At 23.4% G+C, this 27654-nt stretch overlaps 1 protein-coding gene and 1 non-coding gene across 6 annotated transcripts; both read left to right on the forward strand.

The window, feature by feature from the left end:
* Positions 1–587: 587 nt before the first annotated feature.
* On the forward strand, positions 588–27654 carry LOC129610983 (CCR4-NOT transcription complex subunit 6-like). Of its 5 annotated transcripts, none has more exons than XM_055523862.1 (6): positions 588–1402; positions 6242–6645; positions 7383–7514; positions 8011–8197; positions 10262–10437; positions 26675–27654. In XM_055523862.1, the coding sequence occupies exons 2-6, from the start codon at positions 6573–6575 to the stop codon at positions 26722–26724; spliced, it is 618 nt and encodes a 205-aa protein (XP_055379837.1). In that variant the 5' UTR covers positions 588–1402; positions 6242–6572; the 3' UTR covers positions 26725–27654. The 5 variants fall into 5 exon arrangements, with proteins under 5 accessions (XP_055379837.1, XP_055379827.1, XP_055379859.1 ...); XM_055523852.1 differs by having other exon boundaries at positions 6272–6645; XM_055523884.1 differs by having other exon boundaries at positions 6272–6633.
* LOC129614626 (U4atac minor spliceosomal RNA) lies at positions 9670–9797 on the forward strand. The gene has a single exon (XR_008697391.1). It is a non-coding gene; the product is annotated as a U4atac minor spliceosomal RNA (small nuclear RNA).

Here is a 27654-nt window from a genome sequence, read left to right on the forward strand (position 1 = left end):
GATTGTAAAATTGTTGCGCGCACATCTAAGTAAGTAGTAAATAAACCTTGGCATCAATGCAATCAGATTGCGTTATCTAAAAATAACTAGCAGTTTGTAAAAAATTATACTTTTAAACAATCAAAATCGAATGCGATCGAACGGTTGCAATATAAACCTATGGAATACAAGAGAATTATGGAACAATTAAAGAGTTGTAAAGCTAAAAAGTTATATGGTTGCCTGCTTTGGTTAGATTTTACATTTTTTCCGTTTTTTTTATCGAATAAATTTTTTATGTGAGAAACGAAAAATTGTGGAAGGGAATAAGGTGCTGGGGATTTCGCGACATGAAATTTCGTAGGTATAAATCAGACTTTATTTTTTTAATCATTAATTAAGGGCTTTAAGAAATTAACGTATTATTATAAAACAATGAAATATAAATATACTAAAAACCTTAAAATAATATTATATTAGTTATATTTGCTACGTTGAAATTTTCCAAATTACGCTAACTACTAATTTGAATTTTACCTATAATTTTTAATAGCATTTTACCCAATTTTTTTATATTTAATATGGCAACACTAAACGCGAATAAAAAAGTCGGAGCTTAGCGGAAGAGTTTTCGGTGAAATATAATATTAATTTCTATTATAAATAATAGAAATCATAGCCTAAAATCAATAAAACTTTAAAGATATACTTAAGCTTAAATTAGTTATTAAAAAATTTTTATTGAAACTCTATGAAATAATGAGAAATTTCTTAAAAAATCAAAAGTGAAATTTCGCGAACAAAAGAATATTTTTGCAGCAGCAGCATAAGCAGCCACCATTGCCATTAAAAAGCGCGAAAACACTATTTGTCTTATTCACTCTTATAAAAAAATTCATAAGTGAAGCATGTAGTGATAATTGAAAGAAAAAATCAAAATTTGTCAGTGGATTGGATTGTGTATGTTCTTTAATAGGTTTTTCTTTTCTAATTAAAAAAATTTTTGCTTTTTAATAAATAAATATATGTAGGTACATATTTCAAATTTAAATATAATCATTAAAAAAAATAAATATAAAAGATTTTAATGTAATTTTTATTCTAAGTTAAAAATAAAAATAAGTATAAAAGTGTTTATTAAATAAGTTTGTAAACAGATGTTTAGTGCTATTTTCAAGAGTTGCGGTTAAAAAAATTTCCAAACTTAACAAAAAACAAAAAAAAAAATTAGAAAAACATTAAAAAATAAGAATTAATAATATATTTAAGAAAAAAAAAAGAGTTTAAAATTTGAAATTTAATTTAAAAATTTTTTATTTAAAAAAAGAATCATTATCAAAACATTGTATGTATATATGAATTAATAAGAAAAGCAAAAGCAAGAAAAGAAAACTTTGATTCTGTCCTTTGGAAGTAGATGAAGGTTGGTAGAAATTTAATATCTTAATTTTTTTTTCATGTTTTGTCGCAATATCCTTAAGTAGATTGCTTGCTTTTATGAATAAATAACAATTTTTTTTTTTAAATTTTAGATTTTTAGTTAAGTTTATGTAAATACATACCTATCTTATTTATTAAAAATAATACAATTTTTTTAATTAAGAATTTTTATGTATGTAAGTTAATGAACATAACAAGAATACCTATATAACAATCGAAAATGACTTCCTTTAATTTAGTAAAAAAATATAATCACTTATAAGTAAGAGATCAAAATAAAACATAAATTGTCCTATAGTTTGTATATATATATAGATAAAAATTATCTGACGGATTCAAATAATAACAAGAAATTGGAAATTGCTAGAAATTTACAAATCTCACTGATTTCTTTTTTATTATTTTCTATTTGTGATTGTATAGATGCACAATTTAAATGTAAACCATTATCAATGTATTACAATTTGCTATTTAATTGCACAATAAGTATTTGTTTTTAACAACTCCTTGTAGGTACTTATTTAAATAAGGTCCCTTTATCTAGTACGTAATGAGATAGCTGGGTAGGTAGGTACCAAATAAATTCTCATTAGTTTTGGTGCGAAATAATAGTCCTATTGCTATTTTTAGCAACATATGTATATTGCAACATACCGAAATCCTTTGATGTTATTTCACAATTATGAGGTTATTTCTTAATTATTTAAACAGTAACATAACATTTTAGCATTGGTAGGTGTAAAGTGTATATTTTTAATTTATTTTTGTTTTATAAGTAATTTTTAAATATACATATATGTATTTTTGGTTTAATATTGCTCCATTCATGTAAATTATGTAGGTACAGGTAGGTGTCTACTAATATCGATATAAATATTTATATGAACGTTTAAATCATTAAAAGGGAAAGGAGCTCCCCTTGACTGTTTTTTAGTTCAAGATCATTAATAAAAAATTAATTGAAATAGTTAGGGTTAAGAACGACAAAACACTACTAAAGTAACAATGACTATTTTTGAAATTTTCACTTAAATATAATCAAATGAATACCTTAAATTTAGCTATCATTTTTGAAAACAAATTATAAGTACAAGTATGTCTAGGTCCTATTTCATCAACTAATAATTTAAATAATAAAAATTAGTTTTAAATTTTAAATTTTTTATAATCAATTTGTCATAAATTTGTCATAAAATTTTTGTTGGAGTAGAAGTCAAAACTGAAATGAACATTAATAAAAAAGTACCTAAGTAGGTGCTTATATATTTATTACATCAATAGAATTAAATGTTAATTATTAATTACTAATTATTAAATGAATAGTTTAAAGTAAGTACCATTTGATTTCGAAAAAGCAACTTTAAATTGAACGTTAATAAATAGATTTAATTAAATAGTAAATTTTTTAATTAGCTACTTACTTTTTCAATACTTGTTTATTTATTGCTTATAGAAGAGGTACATACATATTGAAGTAATTACTATTGAATAAAAACTTAATAACTTGTTAATTATTAAAATATAAGTAAACATTTAATCTTACCTCTTCTTATTTAGATAACTATTCGGATCGACTTTTTATTTTCCTATAGAAACTAATCAAGTATGTAGTTAATTTATTATTAAGAAGATATGGTGCATTGGTATGTACACATTTAATAACAACTTCAAATATACTTTTGTCTAAATGGGCACCTATATACATTCATTAAGAATTATGATATTGGGCTGGCGCCCTTTTATATTTATTTTATTTACTTTTAATAGCTTAATTTTTCAATAAGTAGGTATCTAATTCAATATAAAGTGTATGTATTTAAGATAGCAAGTAACTATTTACTTTAGAAGAGTATCTACTTAAGTACTTTAAGTATAAATAATACCTTTATTTTATTAATTTATACTTAGAAAAAGGTTTGTGTTTTATTCTAAATTACATTAAATTGATTTAACTTTCAGTGTCAATCTTTATTAATTAAGATTGTTAAGAAAATTTCATTGCAATGTTTGTTGCTTTGTCTATTTTAAATTGGTAGTGTAAAAAAGATATAAATTGGATTAGTTATTTTTAAATATTAATTCCAAAATTACTTAAATAAAATTTTTTTTACCCTCAATTTGATACAAAATTGATTTTAAAATATAAATTTATGGGGCGCTTTTTTTTATATCTCAACTATTTTTTTACTTTAATCTGACATAATTGTTTAATTTCTGTTTATCACATCTCTAAAAGAGTAACGCTCGAGGCAGAACTTTTCTAAATTACAATTTTGTTCAATTGTTTCCACTTTTTTTATATCTATTTTCCGGGTATTATGGAGGCAATATCTTTTTTATAGTTCTACCTTTTAAAAGTTTTGTCCATTTTCAATTATAAATTCTTTTTACAAATTAACAATTTTTATGTTAATTACAAAATTTTACAAATATTTCTTATTGTATGAATATTCGCGGCTATATTCAATTCAATCGCGGCTATATTCAATTAGATATGTAAATGATCAATTTCAATGTAATTAATTTAGTTCTAATAAATTAAATTTAAATATTGAAACAGATTCTGGTTTTTATAACGAAAATGATGTTCTGTTTAAATAATTATCTTATTACCATATGGAGTCTACATAAATTAGGAAAATATCTGAAAGTAAAATTAAAAAATTACACAAAAGATTGAATTCGGTAGGTATCTATCTATTAAATAGATTAAGTTTTTTTTTTTTTGAAAAAGTGTGTGAAACTCTCATATTTTTTCAAATTGTTGTTACTCGTATTCTTTAAAAATTCATTTAGTATTTTTCATTTTCCTTTTCTACATTTTTTTCTCACAAATTTTATTTTATTTGTTTTTTCTAAATTAATAAGTTTTCTTCGAAAACAAATAATTTAATTAAAATTAAATTTGTTTGCCTTACTTTTGTAATTTAAAATTTAATGCAAATAAAAGTTTAGAAGATCTAAAATACTGAAATTTCGATTTTAATGTATCGGACAATTATGCAGTTAATGATTGAGATATAATCTACGACGTAGTCTAATTAAATATTTGTGGAAAATCCGCCAGAGAATACATGATAGGCGTGATGACTCATTTTACTAAAATTAAGAACACGTAAAAAAAATTAATGTTTAGGGTGTATTTACGCTTAAGCTTTTCTTATACTGTAAAATATTTAAAGTTAAATTTAGAAACACAATAATTTCTTTTTCTATGTAAGTTTTATCAACAATATAACTTCACGTTTACTTTACAACCATAAGATCAATAATAATTATAAATCTTATACACAATTTAATTGATTTTATAATAGTTTATTCATACCTACTTAATATAAATATTTAATTGTTGACAAATAACTTTGTTTATTAAGTTTTTAGTGAGCAAACGGAGATTTTTAAATTTGCTTGCATATTCAATTTTTGTTTTAATGCAAGTAAAAAATTCAAACAAATAGTGTAAAATCGCTAAAAGTGTTAATTTCATTTATGCGATGTCCTATTGTTACCCAATTGTATATCATATTTTTAACACAAAACCATTATTTGGATATACTTAGTATGGATCATATAAGATATGGATTTAAAACTTAGAAAATTTTAAATTTTCTTTCAAAGAAATCAAAATATGGATCTTACTATTAGGTACTTTTAATTCCTAATACTGCATTTAGGTTATATACTTATGACATTACATAAAAAATGGAATTATCTTCGTTCTAAACTTTTCTCTTATTTAGTGGTGAAGCCTTCCAATAAACTTAAAAAGGCTTGACTTTTACGTGTTTCGTTAAATTTTGAAATTATCTCCTAATCGGTATTTATTGTCAAAATAATGTCTATAGAAGTAAAGTAATACTAATTTAAATTTAAATTTACTTTAAATATTTTTGAAAAAAATATATAATAGGTATTTGATGTAATCACAACATATCGATCTACTATTGAAAGTTTTATACGAAAAACTTCGATTCAAAAATATTTTGTAAGTGAATAAAATATGTAAAAAATCTCCCCTCTAGCCTTATATTTTTGTTTTATGAAATATATATGAGTCATAAATGATCCAACCAGATGATTAGGTGACCATAAAAACAGAATAGAGTACTAAGAATAGAGCAATGAAACAACAAGATAAGAACAAGTGTTTATTGATGGCACTCTTTATATTTTTATATTTATGAAATTTTTCAGATTAAAGGTACATAAGTATATGAAAACATTTTCATTAAAAAGTACATCGAACTTTTTTTTGGCACCTGTTATTTAATATTATTAAAAATATTCTTTGTTATTTATTTACACAATAATTACACGTTATTACTTAAAAATAAAAAACAGTGAAAAAAATTATAAAAAAAACGTAACAAAAATACTTTTTATTTATTTACTATTCTTTTAATTTTTTAAAATATCTCTTTTTAAATATACTTAGTACATGTATATAATATTCATATATATGTATATATATATATAATTGTATGTTTTTTTGATATAGTTACTTACTTATATTTTTTAAATAAATAATTAGGTTATTGGAAGTCACAAAATAATATTAAATTTTTTTTTTAAATTTTTATTATAATTTATTTCTTTTTAATCAAATATATATATATATACACATATTACTATACATATAATATATATATGTATATATGTATTCATATATATACCTTCATATATATGTGTATATATATAATTATAAAATATTTACTTCTTTTTTGTAAAAGTAGTTATTGGTTTAATAATTGATAAAAATATTTTCAAAATTTTTTAATATTTGAGACTTTAATTCGTATTTTATTTATTTTTTTTTTTAAAGAAAGAAAAATATCTATATATTTATTTATAGAAAATTGACCTCTACAGAATTTAAAAAAAAAAAAAAACAAAAAAAAAACAGATACACAAGTAAAGAGAAAACAAATATATAATTATTGTGTTGCTATAATTAATAATTATATAATAATAAAATAAAAAAAAACAGAACAGAAAAAGCAAAGTCAAAAAAAAAAAACACATTTAATTCGAAAAATTTATACTACCTGACTTAGGAGAGTTGGTATTAAAAGTTGCATGTTCATGAGCAAGGGACGTCGTCGTATCCAAAACATTAGCAGAGTTAAACATAAATATAACATCGAAAAATTTTGATGATGTCTGGGACATTTAGATACCCTAGTTCGCCATTGACGCTTGGATTTCCTCAGCGAGGTACGATACAAGGTATTTCAAAAAAAAAATTATTTGGTTTTATTCTATTTTGATGTTGTTGTGACGGCGATTTTAAAAATAAATAAAAACAAAAGAAAATGAAATTTTTTATAAAGTTGAAAAGAAAAACATTAAAATATCAAAAAAGTGTAGGATCAAATTTTTTTTTTCCGATATACCTTAATCAATATTATTATATACTTACTATAAATTATTACTTACTTCATTTAGAACTATTTTAATAATATTTTGTAATAAAAAAGAAATCTACGAAAAACTGAATCTTCAGGCTTATACCTTGTAATCAAAACTCTAAAATTGTAATCTTTTGGCAAAACGAGAAAAATAACAAAAAAACAAAAATAAAAACATTTTTACTCTAGTAATTAATTATTTTTTAAGAAAAAAAAAAAACAAACAAAATTCAAATTATTTTCATAATATTTTTTATTACTCATTTACTCAATATTTTCTTCATTAATTTAATATAAATATCAATAATTCTATTTACATATATACTCGTATTTTATATTTAGATTTAATTATTTTAAACGCAATAAAAAAAACAATTACTTAATAATTATATCTTTTTTATATAATCGCTTTAAAAAATTAAAAATAATAAAATATTATAATCGTTATTTAATATTTTTAATCTATTCAAAATCATTAAATATAATATTTTTAAGTAAAATAATAAATAAAAAATAATAATTTTTTTATTCTTATTTCGTTTCGAATTAATTTAGGTAACTCTTTCATTATGGGATCTCGTAATAAAGAAAAATATGAAAATAATAATCGAAGACAACAAACATTTATGTCAGCTGAAGATGTTGCTGCTGGTAAAAAATCTGTTTGGAATGGTGTTGAGATAACAGGTAATTTAAAATGTTTCCTATGGATACTAAAGAATGTTCAAAGCAGTATACTTCTATAAATATTATTCAAAAACGATAGTACTGAATTAATAGAAAGAAAAAATTGTGTTCCTTCTTCAGGAAAAATATTATGACACAGTAAATTTTATTCATAATTCCTTAGAAAATACAAAAACCCCTACAAAGTGAGGTATAATTGAAAAACTTATATAATTAAATAACGGGCATCATCTAAAAATATTTTAAAGTTATACTTCTTTGAACGTCCACCATACAATTTTTTTCAAAATTACAAAAAAAAAAAAGGAATTTTTAAATTTTTTTTTATTGTAATTGAATTTTTGAGTTCAAATTACAAAAAGTATTATTTAGTTAAATAAAGAATTTATATTTAATTTATTTAAAATACAATTTGATTATACAATTTAAGAAATACAATTTACTTATTAATTTTATTTTTTCTAATGTAATTTTTATATATTTTTTTTATTTTTAGGCTATGTTAGAAATATAAGTCCAGCATTATGGCAATTTAGTCATCTTACTGCCCTTTATTTAAATGAAAATAATTTATTAAGATTACCACCTGATATTGGTTTATTAGTTAATTTAAGAGTATTAGATGTTTCATCTAATAAGCTTAGAAGTTTACCAGCTGAATTAGGTGAATTAATTCAATTAAGGTGAGAAAATTTAAAAACAAATTATAAATTTATGTTTTTTCTTTTTTTTTTTACTAATTTATTAAAACACGAAATAGAATAGTATTAAATTTATATTTGATCTTTTGTAATATAATAACCTATAAATTTTGAAAATTCTAATTATTAATTGCAAAATTTGTTTAGAACATACATTTTTTTTTTGCGTTAAATAATTGAAATCGTTGAGTTTTAAGATTTAATTCACATAGGTACATAAGTTTTATATAAAAATATGTTCAAATTTATTTTGCTTCTCAATTCAGCAATTATTGTTAAATAATCTAAATTAAGTAGTTTTCCTCTAAAGATTTAAAAAATATTAATTATTAAAGAATAATAAAGAATAATAATTTGTACAAGAGGGATAATAAATACAAGCTATAAAATTTTTTTTGTTGTCCAGTTAAATGTTTTTCTAAATCAAATTATACGAACAATAGAATTTCAACTAATGCAATTTAATATTTTCTTATTAAATTAATTAATATAGAAATTTTTATATTCGTACGAACATATGTTCGAAGTTTTAATATGTTTCATTAAAAATTGTTGAAATCTCATGAGCACTTGTTATAGCTGCCATACAACTCCAAAGTTATTTGGCATTATCTCAGAAATTATTGGAGCTTAATATAGAAATTTCGTGAAAATAAGTTCATTATTAGGGTTGTTATATGTGAAAAAATTCGTTGAAATTTTATGACTCCTTTTGGCAGCTGCCATACAACATCAATAGTAGTTTAACCATATCTTAGAAATTTAGAATATCAGAAATTTGCATAAATTAATATGGTAATAAGGCAACTGACAAAATTATAGTCAGTTCCATAGTCACCTAAGGCATATTTACTAGCACATAGGGTAACAAATTCGTACGGGTATCACAGAGTTGACATGGTCAACTTTATTTTTTCTCGTTTTAAAATAATATCATCATAAGTTAAGTATTAAAATTTGATATACATATTATTCTTTGAAATGTGTATTTAAATTTCTGTTTGATTGGTATAGTCAGTTCATTACTTTCATAAAACTTTAATGTACACATTAAAAAATTAAAAATATTTTTATTTTGATTTTTTAGAACAAAACGGTAATTAAATTACATGACGAGAATCAGAAATGAAAAAAAAGTCATTGTTTTTGTATTATTCGTAATTTTATCAAATTAATCGTAGAAGCTATAGATTTGAAACATAAAAACTTACTTCGCAATTATTCCATGGAAATAGGATCTTTTCTCCATTTTATTTAATTTTTTTTATAATTATTAGGTAAAAAACTTTGGCAAAGTACGGCTTCAATTAAAATTTATATAATTTCGATTATTAATTTAATTTTAGGAAAATTATAACGGTATAATTTTTTGATAAAATTTTTATTTGATTTTTATAGCTCACACATAAAATTCATAAAAAAATCTATAAATATTGAAAAAATTGCAGGACTTGTTCTTCCTTGTCGAGGGGAGCATAATGTCCAATGAACGTTTAGTGAGGGCATTGATGCTGAAACCCTTATTTAAGACACTCCCGTTCGATTTTATCTTAAGATAAAAACGTTCGGAATTTTTGGATAGCCCTTTTACTTCACAAAGGGCTAGTCAACATAAGAATAAAAATGCAATTGCATACAATATGCGCTTTATAATGTATACAAAATTATAAAGTACCTATTTATATTTATATTCAAATTATTTAAAAATTTGTTAAGTTGGCAAATTGTGTGTGTTGATTATGAAAATTATAGTTTACAAATATATGTATATTCGGATTTAGGTTTATTTCAAATCAAATTTATTTATCATTATTACAGGGTCTCTAACTTCGTAAATAATTAGAATTAGCATTAATTTAGATATTTCAATTTTCATAAGAAACATAAAAATAATTTCATAAAATAAATTCAATTGTATTAAATTCTTAACAGTATGATAAAATAATATGGTTTTGTCTTATTATTATTTTATTTGGCTCATGTTACTAAATTGTAATTATTTTTTAATAGCTAAAATTTATTATTTGTTTTACATTTTATTTCCAGAGAGCTGTTACTTAATAATAATTTTCTTCGTGTATTGCCCTATGAGATTGGAAAATTATTTCACTTATTAGTGCTAGGGCTTCATGGCAATCCTCTTGGTAAAGAATTTTTAAGTATTTATAATGAACCTAATGGAACAGCAAAGCTGTTGACGTATATGTTGGATAACTTAACAGGTAAGTCAATTTCACGTTTGGAAATAATTTTTTTTTTTAATAAATACTTTTGTGCGTTAAAATATCTTTTTTGTTTTTGTACAAGATTTGAAAAAATTATTTTTCTTTGTATATATCTCACTTCAATATAATAAAATTCAAAAAATTTTATTTTGACTTTTTATCAGAAGATGCAGACACATTATGCTGGTTTATGTCTATGATAAAATTTCGTATAAAAGTTTTTCTTATTTGCTACATATCATTTTTTCAATTTGTAGAGAGAAAATTATATTGTTAGCCACATTGTTGCAAAGAAAATATAGAAAGATACCGGAATGTTGACCAACAATTGTAGATTTTGTAAATATAATTTCTGTCTTGTTTTATAGCCATTAACTTACATTATAAGCCAGCAATATACTTTTTAAATTCGTTTCCAAAATAATTTTGAAAAAAAGTGGTTATTAGTTTCACTCTGTTCGTCCTTTGAAGATAGAGCTGAAATATGTAGACCTTTACTAGAAACCTATTTCCGTAGAAGAAATTTTTTTCGATCTATCCTCTAACAGTACTATTACCAGAATCCCAAAAATTTTCAAATTTTGCAAACACAGAAAAGTAGTGGCTTGTTTTGTCTAGTGCGGTAATCATTTCTGAACATAAAAAAAACAGTTTACCATTATCTAAAATGCGTTTTTTTAAATTTTTTGATATCGTTTTTATTCTAGACCGCAGGCTATAGACATCTAAATTTAAGCTCTTAGATCTTAATAAATAGTTTATTTCGTTAGAAGGAAATTTTTTACCACCTCTAATCCTAGTAATTTATCGTCTTTCGAAATTTGTAAAATTCGAATTTTCGGATAATATTTCCGGCAACTAATATTTCCGGAACTGCAAGCAAACTGTTCCAAATTCCTATATATGCAGAAAGCTAACGGTGAATGTCATGCTAATTTTTTTTTCTTCACTAATGATTCGAGCATTATATTAACGTTTCTTTAATTTTTTTTTTGTTTTATTTCAAAGATTACATACATACATTGCTCATCCTAAATGTGTGCAATATGCAATCTTTGAAATATTTTGTTGATGAATGAAAGAAATTTAAATTAAAGGCAATATTTTTTTTTTTTTTTTTTGAAAAGAAAGGTTACAAACTATTGGTTTGATCCAGCTTTATTATTTAAAAATTTATTTATCCAGTTAAAACAGCTCCGATATATTTACAATGTAATTTCTTTTTTTTTCTTCTTTGCAACTAGAACAAAGTTGTGGTTTATATAAACATATAATTAGATATTTTATCTCACCATACGTTTTGATTTTCACCTCATAAATTATCATTGTCAGGAGAGTATTGTTACAGTTAAACACAAAAAAATTATGTGAAATTAAAATGAAAAGTGAAAAAGTGTTGTATATTTTGAGAAAATACATAATACAAATAAACGCTCCAACAAGCTACATATGTATAATATGTGTTTGTATTTATGTGTACGAATTTGCAAAATTTTCACATAATTTTATATAAATAAAATTGGAAAACTAAAAAGTATGGGCGACTAAAATATGAAACATAAGGTGCTTGTTACTTTAACTTCCTTGTTAAATTAAAAAGAAACTCTTTAGTTTTGCTTTTTTTTTACAATATAAAAAAATTTTAATGAAAATCTCATAGTGCATAACTGATTTGAATGAAGTAATATTAATTTTTTCTTTTTTTGATTCTATTAGATTTGAGGTATAAAAATTATCACTTGAATGCAATGATGGTACCATAAAGATAAAAAATTATGCTTTTTATTTTGTGCTTCTGTAAGAAATGCAAAAATTTTTTTTTGTAATTTTTTATTCATTGGCTTTTTTTTTTCTCAATATTGTAAAAACTCCCTTTCAACTAGAAATTTTTTTATATTTTTATTTAAATTTAATTTTCACATGCTAATTATCTTATTTTTATTGGGTTACCATGGTGCTCCACAATTTTCACTTTCTGTTTTTTTTTATCATTTAATTTTTGTTTTTCTTGCATTTGCAAGCAATTCTTTTATTGTTATTTTTTTTATTTTATAAACAATCACTGGGATTGAATTGTTTTTTTTATAGTTTTCGGATTTCGGAATAATAGAATAAAAAGAAAGGGTTTCATTTTGTATCTGGGAAATTTTCATTGATAAAATATAAAAAATGGCTATAGAAAACAATTGACGATTTCATATGAAAGACACGATATGCAAATTTGGAAACAAAAAAATCTTAAATTTTTTTTTTTTGCAAAAGTTGAGATGTTTTTAGTTGATTTTCGTTTTGTCTTGCTTTCGCCGATTAAAAATATAAAAATTTTTTTTAGTTATGGGTTATAAATTAGAATTCATGAAATCTGAAAGTGTTATGATACATAAAAAATATTTTTGTTATCGTGCTATCATCCCGTTATCACTGTCGTACTATTGTCCTACACAAAACAAACAATAAAGGTGCAAAATTTGAGCTGGCACGATTAGTACACGGTACGGCTAACTGCTTAATTCACTAACTTATCAAAAGCAGTGGTACTACAAAGTGACAAAACTTTGTTACAAACGGCATTTGGAGGAATTGGTGAGAAGAGTATCAGAAAATTTGAACATTGACATGTTCAATTCCTTTTTTTTTTTTTTTACAACAATAAAATACAAATTTCGAAAATACAATCGAAATTCCTTTTACTTGCAAAAATTGTTGTAAGCTTTTGAATATTGTCATTTATGATACCTTAGAAAAGATCTTTTTGAGCTTGAAATGGTTTTTTTGTGGCGACTTTTAAAAGTTAGCATCATAAAACCTGCTGCAAAATTTGTAAGAATACTATTCACGAGTAAAATAACTTAAATCATAATAGTGAAAGTTGCTTCGTTTAATTGTAAAGTTTTTTAATTGTATTTTTTGATTCTGAATTATTCCGAGAACAATTTGAATCTGCTGTGTTCTACTTAATGTATAATATAGGTATTTGAAATATAATATGGATTTTAGCTTTCCTGTCGAATGAGCTTTCCTGTCGGCACGTATTAAAAAATATTTTTATATAATCGTTTAAATTTCAACTATAATTTTTTTTTTTTATTTTCTATAATTTCTTTTCCGAATCTTTAAATAAGTTGATCGCCGCCAACTTGTCTTAATTAATTTAATTTAATTTAATTTTTAATATAAGCTTCGCAGTTAATTTTTTTTATCAACTTGAATTAAATTAGTAAGTTATGTTCCATTTCTTTCCTACAAAAATTTGTGATTCTCAAATGTGTTACAGAATTATAATTTAATTAGACTAGACTTTAAATTACTTTACTTTTGCTCATAAAGAGATCACTGACTCCTTTGTTAACATAAAAAAATATTATTTATTTTTCTTTTGCTTCCAATGAAAGTTTGAAAAAAAAACATATTTTTAATACAAAGTAAAACGGTATTTCATATTTTGAATCTATAACGGATTTTTTTTTGTAAAAAATATATAAAAAAATTTTAACTGAACTGTCCCCAACATTTTGTATCTGCGGCATGTGTTATCATTTTGACCCCAAAAAAGAAAATATAATGAAAAAAAAAATAGAATTATTTTTACAATTAAACTTGTCAATTATGAGGTTCACAATTCTAATTCTAAAGATAGAAAAAGACTCAAACTGGAACTCTTCACTTAAAACATTAAAGAATTCGAAGAAAAGAATACAAACTTATTGGATTATTTAAAAGAATTTCTAAAATTTAAATGGTGTACCAACTTAGATATTATGATATCAAAGTGATGAGGACTCTTTTACATTAGGAAAAGATCTAATTAAATACTTTCTATTCTATACTAGGTGTAATTTTGAGTAATCTAGCTGGTGCAAGTTTTTCTACATCAACTGAATAAATTGTAATTTTGAGGCTTCGCTAAGATTGTAGATTTTTTAGATTTCAAGGGAACCGAGTGGGACAGGAGTAACCCCCCAAGCCACCGCAGCCATTCTTGACTTATTGTAGGCTTCGCTAAACTAACTAAAAAACTAATTACCTAAATGCTGTAAACTCATTTTCGATAAATTCTACTTGATAATTCTTTGAAGTTTTTTCTAGTTTTGAATAATTACAAACTGTTAATCAAATTTTTAACATTTAATTTTTCTTTAGCAAAAACAAAAAATAAACAAAAATAAAAACGTTTCTGTCTATCATAAACGACGGTGTTATACCCTACAATATAACAATTTAGCTATAAAAACTACAACTTCGGAAATATTTAAAAACAGTCTTTAGGGTTATATGGCATTTACGCAAACCCTTCAATCCATTCTGCAATCACTTTAAGAATATATCTGAACTGTAACTCGACACAAAACTGTTAAATTTTTTTTCTAGCTTTATTATCTTTTCAAATATTCAAAATAAGCTTTTTAAGAGTTTTGTGGTAGCTACTCGAATCATCGCCATTCAATTCAGAAAGTTTGTTGTTGTTTGCCTTTTTCATTTATGATTTGTGGTGCGAACGGACAGACGGACGGTTGAACAGGCATGTCTAAATTAACGGGGAGTTTTAAGTTGAACAAAAATGTTGAGAAACATGTTCATACTTCATATGAGTTTTTCAAGTGGTTGCGAAACTCCTCATATCCATCAAAATGTAGACTATAAAAATTAAAGTAAATCTCAATTATACTAACGAAATTCCTTCCTTAAAAACATTTTATGGAGATTTGGAGATCCCAATTGCTTTTTATATGCATATATGCTTTTTTTCTTTTTGTCTGTTGTGGAAAAAAAATGTAAAGTTTGACGTAAAATTGTTTTAACATGTGAGTGAAAATCGTGAATAAATAAGTAAATCACAGCAAATTATCTTCAAACACTGATAAAACAATTATTATAAATAAGAAAAAAAAACTAACGAAATTTAATGGTAGTAACGGTAATTATGCAATACAATTCATCGAGTTAAAAAAAAGATTAAGAGGAAAAAGAAAAGTGGGTAAATAATAAATCTTACAGCTACAAAATGTCAAAAAGTGATAAGATAAAATTTAAAACAGTAAAAAAAGAACGTGTATTTTTACATTATAAGCCCTCTTGTGTTAAAACCTCAAAAACAAATAAAAGCAATGCTTGAGAACAAAAGATGTGAGTCATGACTTTATTGTCGAAAATATGGTTTTTTGTTTTTAATTTCATACATATATAAATTATTTATTTGGTTATATGTATATGACATGTAATACATGCATTTGTTTATTTAATGTGTTGCATTTGTTTATGTAAGGAAAAGTAGGAAGACAGTTAAATTTTAATATTTTAATGTTGTACAGATGCAAGTAGCAAATGTGATGCATCAACTTAGTTTAAGATTACAGAATATTGGTCCCATAAGTTGAGGATTTTTTATAATGAAATATTGCATTAATAAAATTATACATATAAGACAATAATTTTCGTTCTAAAATTTAGCACAAATAATTTATAACATATTAATTTTTTATTATAGTTACGTTATTTAAGAGATAGTTAATTAGGAGATTTAATTTAGTTAATTTAGTTAATTAAGAGATATCATGAGTAAATTTATTCAAAGGGAGTATTTTGAAGAATTAGCAGAAAAATTATAATTATAACACTCTGAAGCTTTTAGCAAAAAAACGATAATACTCAGATAATATTAATAAAATAATCAAATATATTACTAATTGATTTGAATAATTTTACTTTTATCTAAATTTGTTCTAATGCAAATTTCTCGCCCTCGGTATTAATAAACGAAGGAAATTTTAAGTAAAAGTTTAACTTTTTTTTGATAAAAACTTTTTTTATATTGTGATTATTGAGTTTACCACTCTGTGTATACATTCGAGGTTTTCTTTGTCAACCATTAAAGTAATTTACAATTATCTGCCGCGTGTTGTCAATCTGTGATGTAGTTTTGAATTTATCACGGGGAGGAATTTGAGTCCGAAGAGGGAGGATTCTGCTCAGCAGGGGAGAAATTTTAAAATTGTTTTTCCAATTTTTTTTGTTATTTTAAAATTTAGAATAACTAAATTTGAATATCTTAAAAGTGAACCAAATCCTTTTGGGTTTAACATAACTCAAAATTTGGCTAATTAAAGTTATTTGCTTTTTAGTATGTTTATTTTCCTATTCGATTACATGAGTTTTCATTGAAACTATTCTCATTGCTTTGAAAATAGGAGTTTTTAAAAATAAAATATAAGTGCAAACGGATTTAGATTTTTTTTTAAATAAATCATCTATATATTGCTTTCGGTGCAAAACCATGGCAAAAATTAAAATAAAAACAGTTTATATTTTATTCAAAGTTTGAAAGAAAATTAAGTAATATTAGAAATGTTGTGAAAATACTAAACGAAAAATCCGAAAAACAAAACAAAAATACAAGTGTCAAAACTGAATATTTAAATGAAAAAAGATGGATTTCATTGAATTAACAAGAAAAGGAGGATTTATTCTTGAGCTTCTGTTGTAGCACATCCAACAGAACCCATTTTATTTAATAATTTGTGGTAACGAATCGACAAGTATTAGGGGTTGGAGGTGATTTTTAAAACTAGCGACGTATTATTCCCCTTAAACTCACCACTTGTTTTGGTTCTTGTGTACATTACTGTTAAATTATAATTTGTGAAAATTTTGTTGTTTTTGAAATTTCTTTAAGAATTAAAACAACAATAAAATTAATTTTTTGGTCAGAAATATTTTCCTTTGTTTTTTCTACTTATTTTTTTATAATAATAATTTCTTTTCTGGAACTATATACATTCATGCATACGCGTTATACACACACATTTATATAAAATAAATAAAAAAATGCTATGTAATCTTAAAATATGACGAAATTTGAAGTTTTCTAACTGCTTATGTGCACACGATATATAAAAATATTATTATTTACCTGTACAGGTAGTTTTATTATTCATTCAAGAATTTTATTTTTATTTTCTTTTTTCTTTTTCATTGTGTTATGATTATTCATTTTACTTATTAAGTAAACGTTTTTCATTCTGTTGTAATTTTATTACTTTGCTGCTTTGACTGCAAGTAAATCTTCTAATATAAAAGAAAAAAAAAATACCCAAAGAAAAAAAAATTAAACAAAGTTGTTAGTTAATTATTGTCAACGCCCTAATATTTTAAAAAACATACGAAAATTTGGGAGCAGAAAAGTAAACGTCTCATATGTGATTTTTTGACATTCTATGTTTGTATTTTATAATTTATAAACATTTAATAGGCAAAAACAAAATTGATAAATAACAAAAATAATCATAACGAAAAATTTGACTTCGTGACATACATACCAAGTATACAATTATTTACAAAAATGCAGAAGGAAAAAGAATTAAGAGAGTCAAAATTTACCTGTACAACTTTGAGATAACACCCCGGTGTCAAAATTGGTATTGGCGCTCGAAAAAATTATTTCTTCGATAGGTTTCAAATAAAAAGTTTGCAAAAGTGGCTACTGTTGACACTAGTAGAGTCTCGAGTAAATTTGACCAAAAGCTAATTAAAATTAGATAAAATAAAAATTTTTGACAATGTAGCTATCAACAAGTAAATTTATATCGTGATCTGAAAATATACACAATTTTGGGCGATGATATTTTGGCTTTATATTAAACATATTAATTAATTGTTACTGTTATAAACGAAATTAAAAATGTGCATTGCAAATTTTAATTTTAGTTATTCTTTTTCCTCAACTATTTTTTTGGGAAGTTTTTAGTAAGTTTAAAGAATTGAGTTATGGGGACGAAATATTTTTTTATGGTTTTCAAAGTTGAAAGAATGAACCCTTTTAATTTTTTATATAAAAGAGTATTATATATATTAAAAATGACAGTACAACAAACAATTACGAAAGATTTTCTTATGAAAACAATAAAAAAAAATAAAAAGAAAAGAAGGAAATAAAGAACTAAAATTGGGTCGGGTTTTTTGTTATATTAGAATTTTACTTTTACTTATAAGAATGCATAAAATTGGGCAAGAACAGAGTTTGTCGTTTAAAAAATAAAAAATATATTTATTTAGTCGTAATAACTTTTTACAGCAGATTTGGGTAGAAAATTTTCGGAGCAATTGAATTTTATCTTAAAAACGCTCTACATTTCCTATAATTATTCTATAATATTGTAGAAAAATCAGTTTAAATTTTGAAATACTATTCGGTTTTTTGGCCTTTCATTTTAATTAGCATTATACACATAGAAGCTTTGTCAAAACATTAATATTTTAACACTTTTTCGAGAAAAATTGGAAAATAGTTGTAGTTAAGCCCGTCAAAGTCCTAAAATTGTCAATTTTGACTATTTATTATGTGTTAAATGTGTGTGTTTATAAATCACAAATATTTTTTAATTTTTACAAACGGAAAAAAGTAGTGACTCGGTTCTTTTACCACGATACAGTACAGTCAAACATCGACATATCAAAATGCCCGTCGAAATTAATCGTTATCTGAAAACCATCTTTTTTCAAAATTATTAATTCTGTTTTTCTTCCAAATGGTAAGTCTAGGTAAAGACCGAAATTTTAGCTGTTTTCAGACACAATTTTAGCTAGGAAAAATTTTTTCGTAACATTTGAATTTTCGCCACTTTATATTTCAGAAACTGCAACTTTTTCCAAATTTCTAATGAAAAATGCCACTTCCTCAAGAAATATAGTTATTTATCTTAACCCAATTACTTATCCGTCGAATTAAAACATGATGTTTCTGCTCCTTTCAATTTTTCTTAAGTTTATCCTAGATGTATGCAATTCTTTGATGTACATAATATGAATGAAAGTATGCATGCAATTAAAATAATTAAGTGGATTTTTTTAAAGCAATACTTCTATTGTTCAAGAAGAAAATATTACTTTAAAACTATTGATTTATTTCAAATTTTATTATTAAATTTAGAATAACACATCTTGTAGTTTAACATGAGAAGTTAGGTAAATTCTATAAGTATTTTATATAGCTAATAAAACAGAAAAGAAAACAATAATAGCTAGTTTGACAACAATAATAATGATCAAAATATTTTTTATTGCTTGTGAAAAATTTTTGGGGATTTTCCATTGCACCTTGTTGATTTATAAAATTTTCCTTTAGTTTTTATTATTTAGTTGTTATTATAATTTCAATTTTCTTTATTATTTTACTATGAAAAAAATTTGAATTTTTTTGGTTAGAAAAGATTTGTTTTTAACGATCGAAGTCAAGACTTAGAATATTTACGTTAACTTTACATTTGCATTTTTAAATAATACCGTCAATTTTGTACAATTCTAGCATTGTGTAAACAAATTCTCTGGTAAATCCTTTCGCTATATATACTATAATACCAAATGATAGCAAACTTACAAGCTAAATACCAGTTATTGCCAGAAGTCGTAAGTTGTGTTTATTCAAATCTTAGAGTTATCTCCGAGAAAATTAATTTTAAAAGCTCTGAAACATCGCACAGAGATGACAAATTTTTGACATAATAGAGCCATGCTACTTTTGCCCTGAAAATAGTATTGTTTTGTTTTGCAATAATCATGAATGACAATAGCGATTATGATAATAATAATTTTTTTTTGTTCTTGTATTGCTTTGAGGCAATTTTTATTTCATTCATCTGTATAATAAGATTCAATTCTAATGTGTGTGAATATGTGCTGCTAGTATGTTATTGTTGCGAAAATATGTTGATTTACGTACTGTTATCTATGAATGATGATATTTTCATATACATTTTCTTTACTGTTGTACCAGTACAGAAAATACTTACATCTATGTACGTTACATACATGCTTGTTGACGTTTTTGCAATTAATTTATTGTTATTGTTGCTGTTTGTTTTTTCTTAATGCTTTTGTTGCACAAATGATTTAAGCGTCTTTCTTAAGTATACTTAACTTTAATGCTTTATTTTATTTTTTCTTCTTTTGATTTTATTTTCTTGTTTCGAGGCATAATGACTTTTGATGATTCTCTTGCAATTCAACATGAATACAAAAATAAATTTCATCATTAGAAATTGTTTTATTTTTGTGTTTTTTTTGATTTTATTTCTTAAGGTTATGGGTATGATATTCATAACTTAGAATAAAATGTTTGAAGTGTCATTTGGTACACATCGTATACCTACTTATTATTTTTACATTATATGTGATGTTGCGTATGTTAAATGCGAGAAAAAATGATTTTTTCTTGCAATTTGAAAAATTTGAGAATGGGATTTATCCCCATTTTCTTTTTCTCGTTCTTGCGTTAATATCTACATATATATTATGTATATTTATTTTAATTTTTATAATGAAAGAGAATTATATAATTTATTGACCGTTTTATATTATATAAATTCATGTTTGTACTCTTATAAAATATTCACTTATGTTTGTGTGAATATATGCAAGTAGTAAGAATTAAAGAAATAGATTCCATACCCGCTTTCTTCATAGCACATAATATTTTATGTGCATGCTAATGATTTTAAATAAAAGATGTGAATTTGAATTCAGTGAAGGATCGGTGATTAATAAATAAATTAATAATTTTTTGAAAGTGCAAAATTCAACCAAAGTTAAGGTAAACTTAATATACATTACGTAATTATAAAAAAAAATTTCGACATTTCTTCAAAACCCTCAATAATTTTTGATAATTAATAATTAATAATGAAAAATGAGTGAAAAATATAAGATTTTTGCGTATGTGAAATTCATGGCGACAACTTGAAAAGTAAAAAATAAATTTATTGTTGGTAAAACGTGAATTTTTTAGAATAAAGTTATTCCGTAACGCATTAGAAATGTTGTTTCGTGTGTGAGTAGCATGTAAAAGAATAGACTTATTCTTTTGTTCCTCTTCTTTAGAATTGTTTTCTTTTTCTACCACAATTTTCAAATTATATAAATTTATTTTACAATATTCAAATCGCCCTAGCAGTTTAATTAGACATTAGTTCAGCACTGTTGTTGAATGTTGGAACCATCATTATTTTATCATTTATCTTCATTGTTAAAGAAAGCAGCATAAAATCAGAAGCTTCTTTTCTCTATTTATTCTTTTCTGAAATGTCTGTATGTTTTTGTTTTTAATGAAAATTGATAATAGAGAAAATGAAGCCTTTGTTTTTTTTTTGTTATTGTTTTTTTTTTGTTGCCGTCTTTCTCCCTTAAATTAAAAGATTAATTTTAAATATTTTATTTTCTTGTCTTAGTGGCTGGTGCACTAAGGCTAATAACATTATTTTCCTTTTGTTTTTCTCTTATAATCTTTTTCTATGGCGATCAATTTATTTTTTTTTATTTAATTGTTTTTGTTTTTTTTTTTTTACAATAAATAACAGTGAATGAAGGCGTTCATTTTCTGATGCAATTTTAAATGTCGTTAGAAAATAATGCTTGTATAACTTGGGGGGCACATAAATAAATGAATATTTTTATTAATTTCAAAGAATTTATCTTTTTAAATCGTTAAATTAATTTTAGAAATATCTTTGAAAAACAACAAATGATTATGTATATATAAATTAGAAAAGAATAAGAATTATCCCATTATGAAAAGTAAAATAATTTTAAAGAAATTAAAAATTATTATGATTGATTGAGTTCATAAATTGTTTTAAATAAAAGGGGTTGATCAAGAAAATTACTTAAATAATTTATTAAATTTTTTTATTAATAATTTTTAAATGTTTTAGTAAAATTTCAATTAAAGTTAAAGTAAACGCTGATTATTTAGGGAAATTATTCTTTTGGTGGATACAAATGCAATTCAGTAGTAATTAGCAGTACAAATATGTATGTAATTTTGAACATAATTTGACCGCAGAATTGTGTATTTTTTTGTCTCCAATATTTTTAATTGAAAATTAACAATATTTGCAATATTAGTAATATTTTCCAAAAGTTAGGTGTCTTTTTAATAATTTAATTCGAATGCTATTTTACTTGTAAAGTAATAATTTAATGAAAAATTCGCATTATTAGTGATTTTTTCATCTTATTTTGTTTGAATTTGGTTCCAAATTAGTTCAATTGAAGTATGTGATTATATTATCAGACAAGAAAGTATTTTTTGTTATTTATTCTCTAATAGACCTTCAGTGAAATTTGCAGTCTCGAGGAACGGTGACAAAAAATTAGTATTTTTGAAATATTTAAGAAAAGCTGCTTTGAGGCGACAATTTCGTTTATATTTTTAAATTCTGCGTTTAATTTTAATTACGTTTCCCGAATTAAAAAATTGTTTATACGGTCCCAGATATTTTGAATAGTGACTAAACACACGCAATGAGTTAGTGAAACACATTTCGCCTAAAATTTTTTGGAACTGTATTAAAAACCTAAGCATTTTTAATTAAAATAATTATTTTACATAATTTAGTTTTATATTCTAGGAGTATATGATGGTAAATTTCACATATAAAAAAATTATCTATAAGTATTATATTAATATAATATGGCAGTATATTGAGGTTTTCTAAATTTAAATCACTATTATAGCTTATTTCTAAATTTTTTTTATTAATAGTGATAAACTGGGTGTAGTTTTATAAAATTCATTACATATTCATAACATTTCGTTAATTATATTATGTAAATTCATTCATTTAATTATAATACAATAATTAATTATTCTTTATATGAATTAAACTTATAATTAAAATTAACAAAATAATTAGATTAGAACTACTCCAAGTTAAAAATCAAAATTAGACGATGATAATATTTGGATCTTCAATAATCTACTAACCTACGTAATTTAGGAATAACATATATAGAAATTTTCAGTTTATATAATGGCATTATGAATTTGCTTAGCGAAACACTTAAATAGACCTCGCACATTCTATTAAATCTTTATTGAATTTCTTTTGTCAAAATGCTTAAATTTTCGTATTAACAATTCAGTGAATAGCACATATTCAATTTTTTATAGTCCATATTCATTTTAAATTTAATTTTTTATAATTTTTTTATAATTATTTTTCAAATTAATGTGAATTTTATCGTATAAAGTTCTTTAAATAAATATTAAATTTAAATATTTCATGGTATTTAAAAGTTAATTTAAAGATCTACCTATTAGAGTAAAAGAAACCTGATGTGAGCGTAATCCCCTCAACTTTTATAAAAATGTTTATTCCAAATACTTAGGTAAATGAAAAAAAAAACACCTTTTTTATCAGGAATTTTTTTGTTATTATTTTTAAGCGCGTGTTACACAAATCAAATATAAAAGTATTTACAGTTGAATTTCGAATAGAAGCACTTGAAACTTCATTAGGGAAGATTAAATTTTGAGTTAGACAAGTGATTGCAGAGCAAGTCATTGTAGTCGTAGAAAGTTATTACAAGGTCGCATTGTAGTAATCGCCTCATCTTTGTTATAGAAAAAACTATTCAACTTATTCTTCACAATCGTTTCAAATTCTGGTTATTATCATTAGAAATACTGTAATTATAATTACAGCAATTCTACAGTAACAGAATTAATCCGAAATCTCTCATCGGCGCCTCACTTTATGGACCGCAACAGCTCATTTAAATGTGGAATTTCTCGATTTTTTATCGATAAATTCGGTAATTATTCCTTCCCATGCTTTAGTAAAAATATTTTAATCATCAATGATCAAATGGGGCTTCTTTTCTATTACAAATATTAACTTATCTATTTTATTTTTATCTGTTTAGCGCATAAATTTACATTTGTGTATAAATGTATCCGAAAGATTTCTTATTAGTGTACAGCAAAAAACCTTAGTGAAATACTTTTAAATCTAGAAGAAAAAATCTCAGTCTCTTGAATTTACTCTATTAATCCGGGTTCAACTGTTTATATACTTGAAGTTCTATACATTTTTACACACATGTGTAATAAATACTCAACGTTTAAAATAAACCAATCGAAATTTCATTGAAGCTTTTTAAATATCCTGAAGAAGTGTAAAATTGTCGTATTCATTTCAAGTACACATATGTATACATAATGGTGTTTCCACATGTGTGTAGGTTTGGGTAAAAAAAAAATACCGTTTAATGCCACTTTTTGAAATTCTTTATTTTTATTTTTAACTTATATTTAATGTAACAAAATAATATGTATGTATGTATGCAAGCCTGTTCTTTCATTCACCTCTGTATATGAAATATAGAATATAGCTAAACTGAACGTATGTATACGATAAGGATAAATGAAAAAGAAATTAAATTGCCTTTTTGTTTTTTAGAAAAATTATTTAAAAGAAAAATTTCTTTGAATTTTATAAATGTTTAATTTTCTGATTTATTTTATTCTATCATTAATTTTTCCTTTAAATAATAAAAAATTACGCGTAAAAAATTCCAAAGGATTTATTGATTTTATTTAGAAAACTTTTATATATTAGTTTGCGTGTAGGTTTTTGTAATCGATTAATATTTTTTCTTATACATTTATAATATTTTCACGTTTAGATTTTTTGATTTTATTGAACTACAATTCTATTTTCGTGTATGTAAGTACACAAATATCTTTTTTTTTTTTTTATAAATATTTAAATAGTAAATTACATATAAATACAACGTATATAATAAATATCTACGTATTAGTTTGCTATTAAAGTCATCGGTATTTTATTGTATCCGAAGCTACACGCGGTAAACCTAGAAGTTTCTTTGTTTTTTTGTTTTTTTTTAGAATGAAAAGTTATAATGAGAAAGTACATTAAGAATTGAATTATTTATTTAAAAAAAAAAATCTTTTTTTATTTTGTCCTACATAGAATAATTTGTTTTAGGTTCTTTTCAAAATTGAATTATTGCTAAAAACAAAGAACATGAAATGTGACATGGAATATTTCTAGTGATTGATGTTATACATACATACATATCTAAAACTTTTACGGTGACACAATTTGTTATCCTTATAAATTGTAATTACGGAAATTATGGAATTTTTATTTAATTAAAAAAATGCATAACATATTTTATATTTGTAATTTCGTTTTTAATGTAAAATGTTTTGCCATAATTGGCTCATGTGATGTAATGGAAAATTATTATTTATTTATAATTCAGACTCAATGGTCACTCTTATCTATTAATATATGTGCTTATATAATTTTATTGCAAATTAAATTTTTTATCTTTTTTTATATTTGATCTAATAATTGAATTGCTTAAATGAAAACTATTAATAACAAATTAAATTAATAATTACAAATATGATAATCTATGACTTTATGGAATGGAATTGTAAATACTTTCTATACTGCAATGTGAAAATACTGCTTTTTAAAACAATCTGGGTACTAAATTATTAAAATTACTTTCATTCATATACGAATATATTTTAAAGTTGCATACATTTAGGATGAGACAAAAAAAAAAAAAAATTTTTTTTTTAAACAGGCGTTAACATAATGTTCGAATTTAAGGGTTAATTGAAGTTAAGGGTTAATAAGTGATTGAATTATATTTTTTTATGGCATTACCGTTAGCTTTTTGCATTTATAGAAATTTGGAATAGCCATTTTGCTTTTTTCAAATATGATATGTCGCGGTAGAAGAAGCCGGCCACTACTTTGCTGTTTTGCAAAATTTGAGAAATGCTTATGATTTCGCTGTAATAAATTTTGCCAGCCATGTTTTCCGATTTGAATGCCATAAGCACTTAATTATTCATTTAATTTACTTATTTTTTATTATTTCACAAAATTTAAATTTAAATATAATTTTCGTAAATCACAAAATATACACATACGTATATTTTCACAGACCTTAAAAATTGAAAATAAAATAAGGTGAATTTTTCAAATGAGAACTTGTTACATTTTGAATTTTGAACGTTTCCAATGCTTATATTACATCCCTATTTGTGCCTTATTGGTTTTTAGTTTTATTCAGAATTGAGAGTATGTCAATAATATTTTGCTTCAAATATAAGCTTTTAATGGAAATAGTACAAATAAAAAATTATTAATTAAGAAAGAAATTAAAAAAACAAAATGCGTCGACTTCTTTCAGACGAACTTTAATATAGTTAAGAAACAGCTAAGAATTAAGAATTTTGTGAATATGCATATATATATTCAAAAATTTACCCAAAACAGCTCTCGCTAGATCTTAAAGTTCAACTTCCAGTCCCCAATTTTTTTATTGTTTGTATTATAAAATAAATTTTTTCAAAATTTTAATTTATTCTTAATAAATAAAAAACTGATATATTTTAATAAATTTGTATTTTTTTCAGGTATGTGGTCCTTAAATATGTGTATTTTAATAAATTCGAAAAAACAATAACATACCGTAAGTTTCAAAATGTTTATTTACCTTATAAATTCAAAATTTGAAAACTGTTGTACTCTAAAAACAACTGATTAAAAAAAAAAGTTTTTACTGTTATGCTACTTTTGGGATATTGAAATTACAAGCAAATCATATAAGCGTTTTTATTACATTAAAAGCGTATACGGAGTTGAGATCAGTTTATTGTTTCGCAAATATAACATTTTTCTGCATGGGAACTCTTATATACATTAACTAACCTGTACACAATTCTGCTGTGCAGAACAAAAACTAGCCTGTAAATTTAAATATCAGGTATTTGACATTTATTTTTTGGTATTTAATTACCCCATTTTAACTGCTATTCCTTAGGTTGGTATATTAGGGGGAAAAAGAGCACAACCAATAAGAAACATGCCATGTAATCGATAACCATATTTGCTTTTAAAATTATGTGCCCGATTTTAATATGAAAAATTCATAATTTTACAGTAATTATTTTAACATATACAGTTATAAAAGTACTGCCAATGCTAAAATATAAAAACGTTAAATTGTTTGTCAATACTCTGCTTTTTTTTGTAATATTCGCATTTTTTTTTTCAACTTTACCACCATAGTTGTCCATTTTTTTAAAATTTTTTTTGCTAACAATTACAAATTTTTGTTATTTTTTTTTAAATAAATAATTAACATAAATATTAAATAAAATTACTTTTCTAGTTAAGGTCAAAAATTTAAAAGTGTATAAACAAAACAAGAAAAAACAAAACAAATTGGCATTAACTTTCAACAAAATGGTTTAGTCACTTTAGGTGAAAGTAACCAAACATATTTGAAAAAAAAATCAATATTCTCTACTGAATTCACAAGTATGCATAAACTTATTCTTTAATACTATTGTGAAAATTAGTAATTAGGTTTTTATGCATATTTAAAACGTTA

Source organism: Condylostylus longicornis, unplaced genomic scaffold (assembly GCF_029603195.1).
Source record: "Condylostylus longicornis isolate FDR11 unplaced genomic scaffold, ASM2960319v2 ptg000004l, whole genome shotgun sequence".
NCBI classification, from domain to species: Eukaryota; Metazoa; Arthropoda; class Insecta; order Diptera; family Dolichopodidae; genus Condylostylus; species Condylostylus longicornis.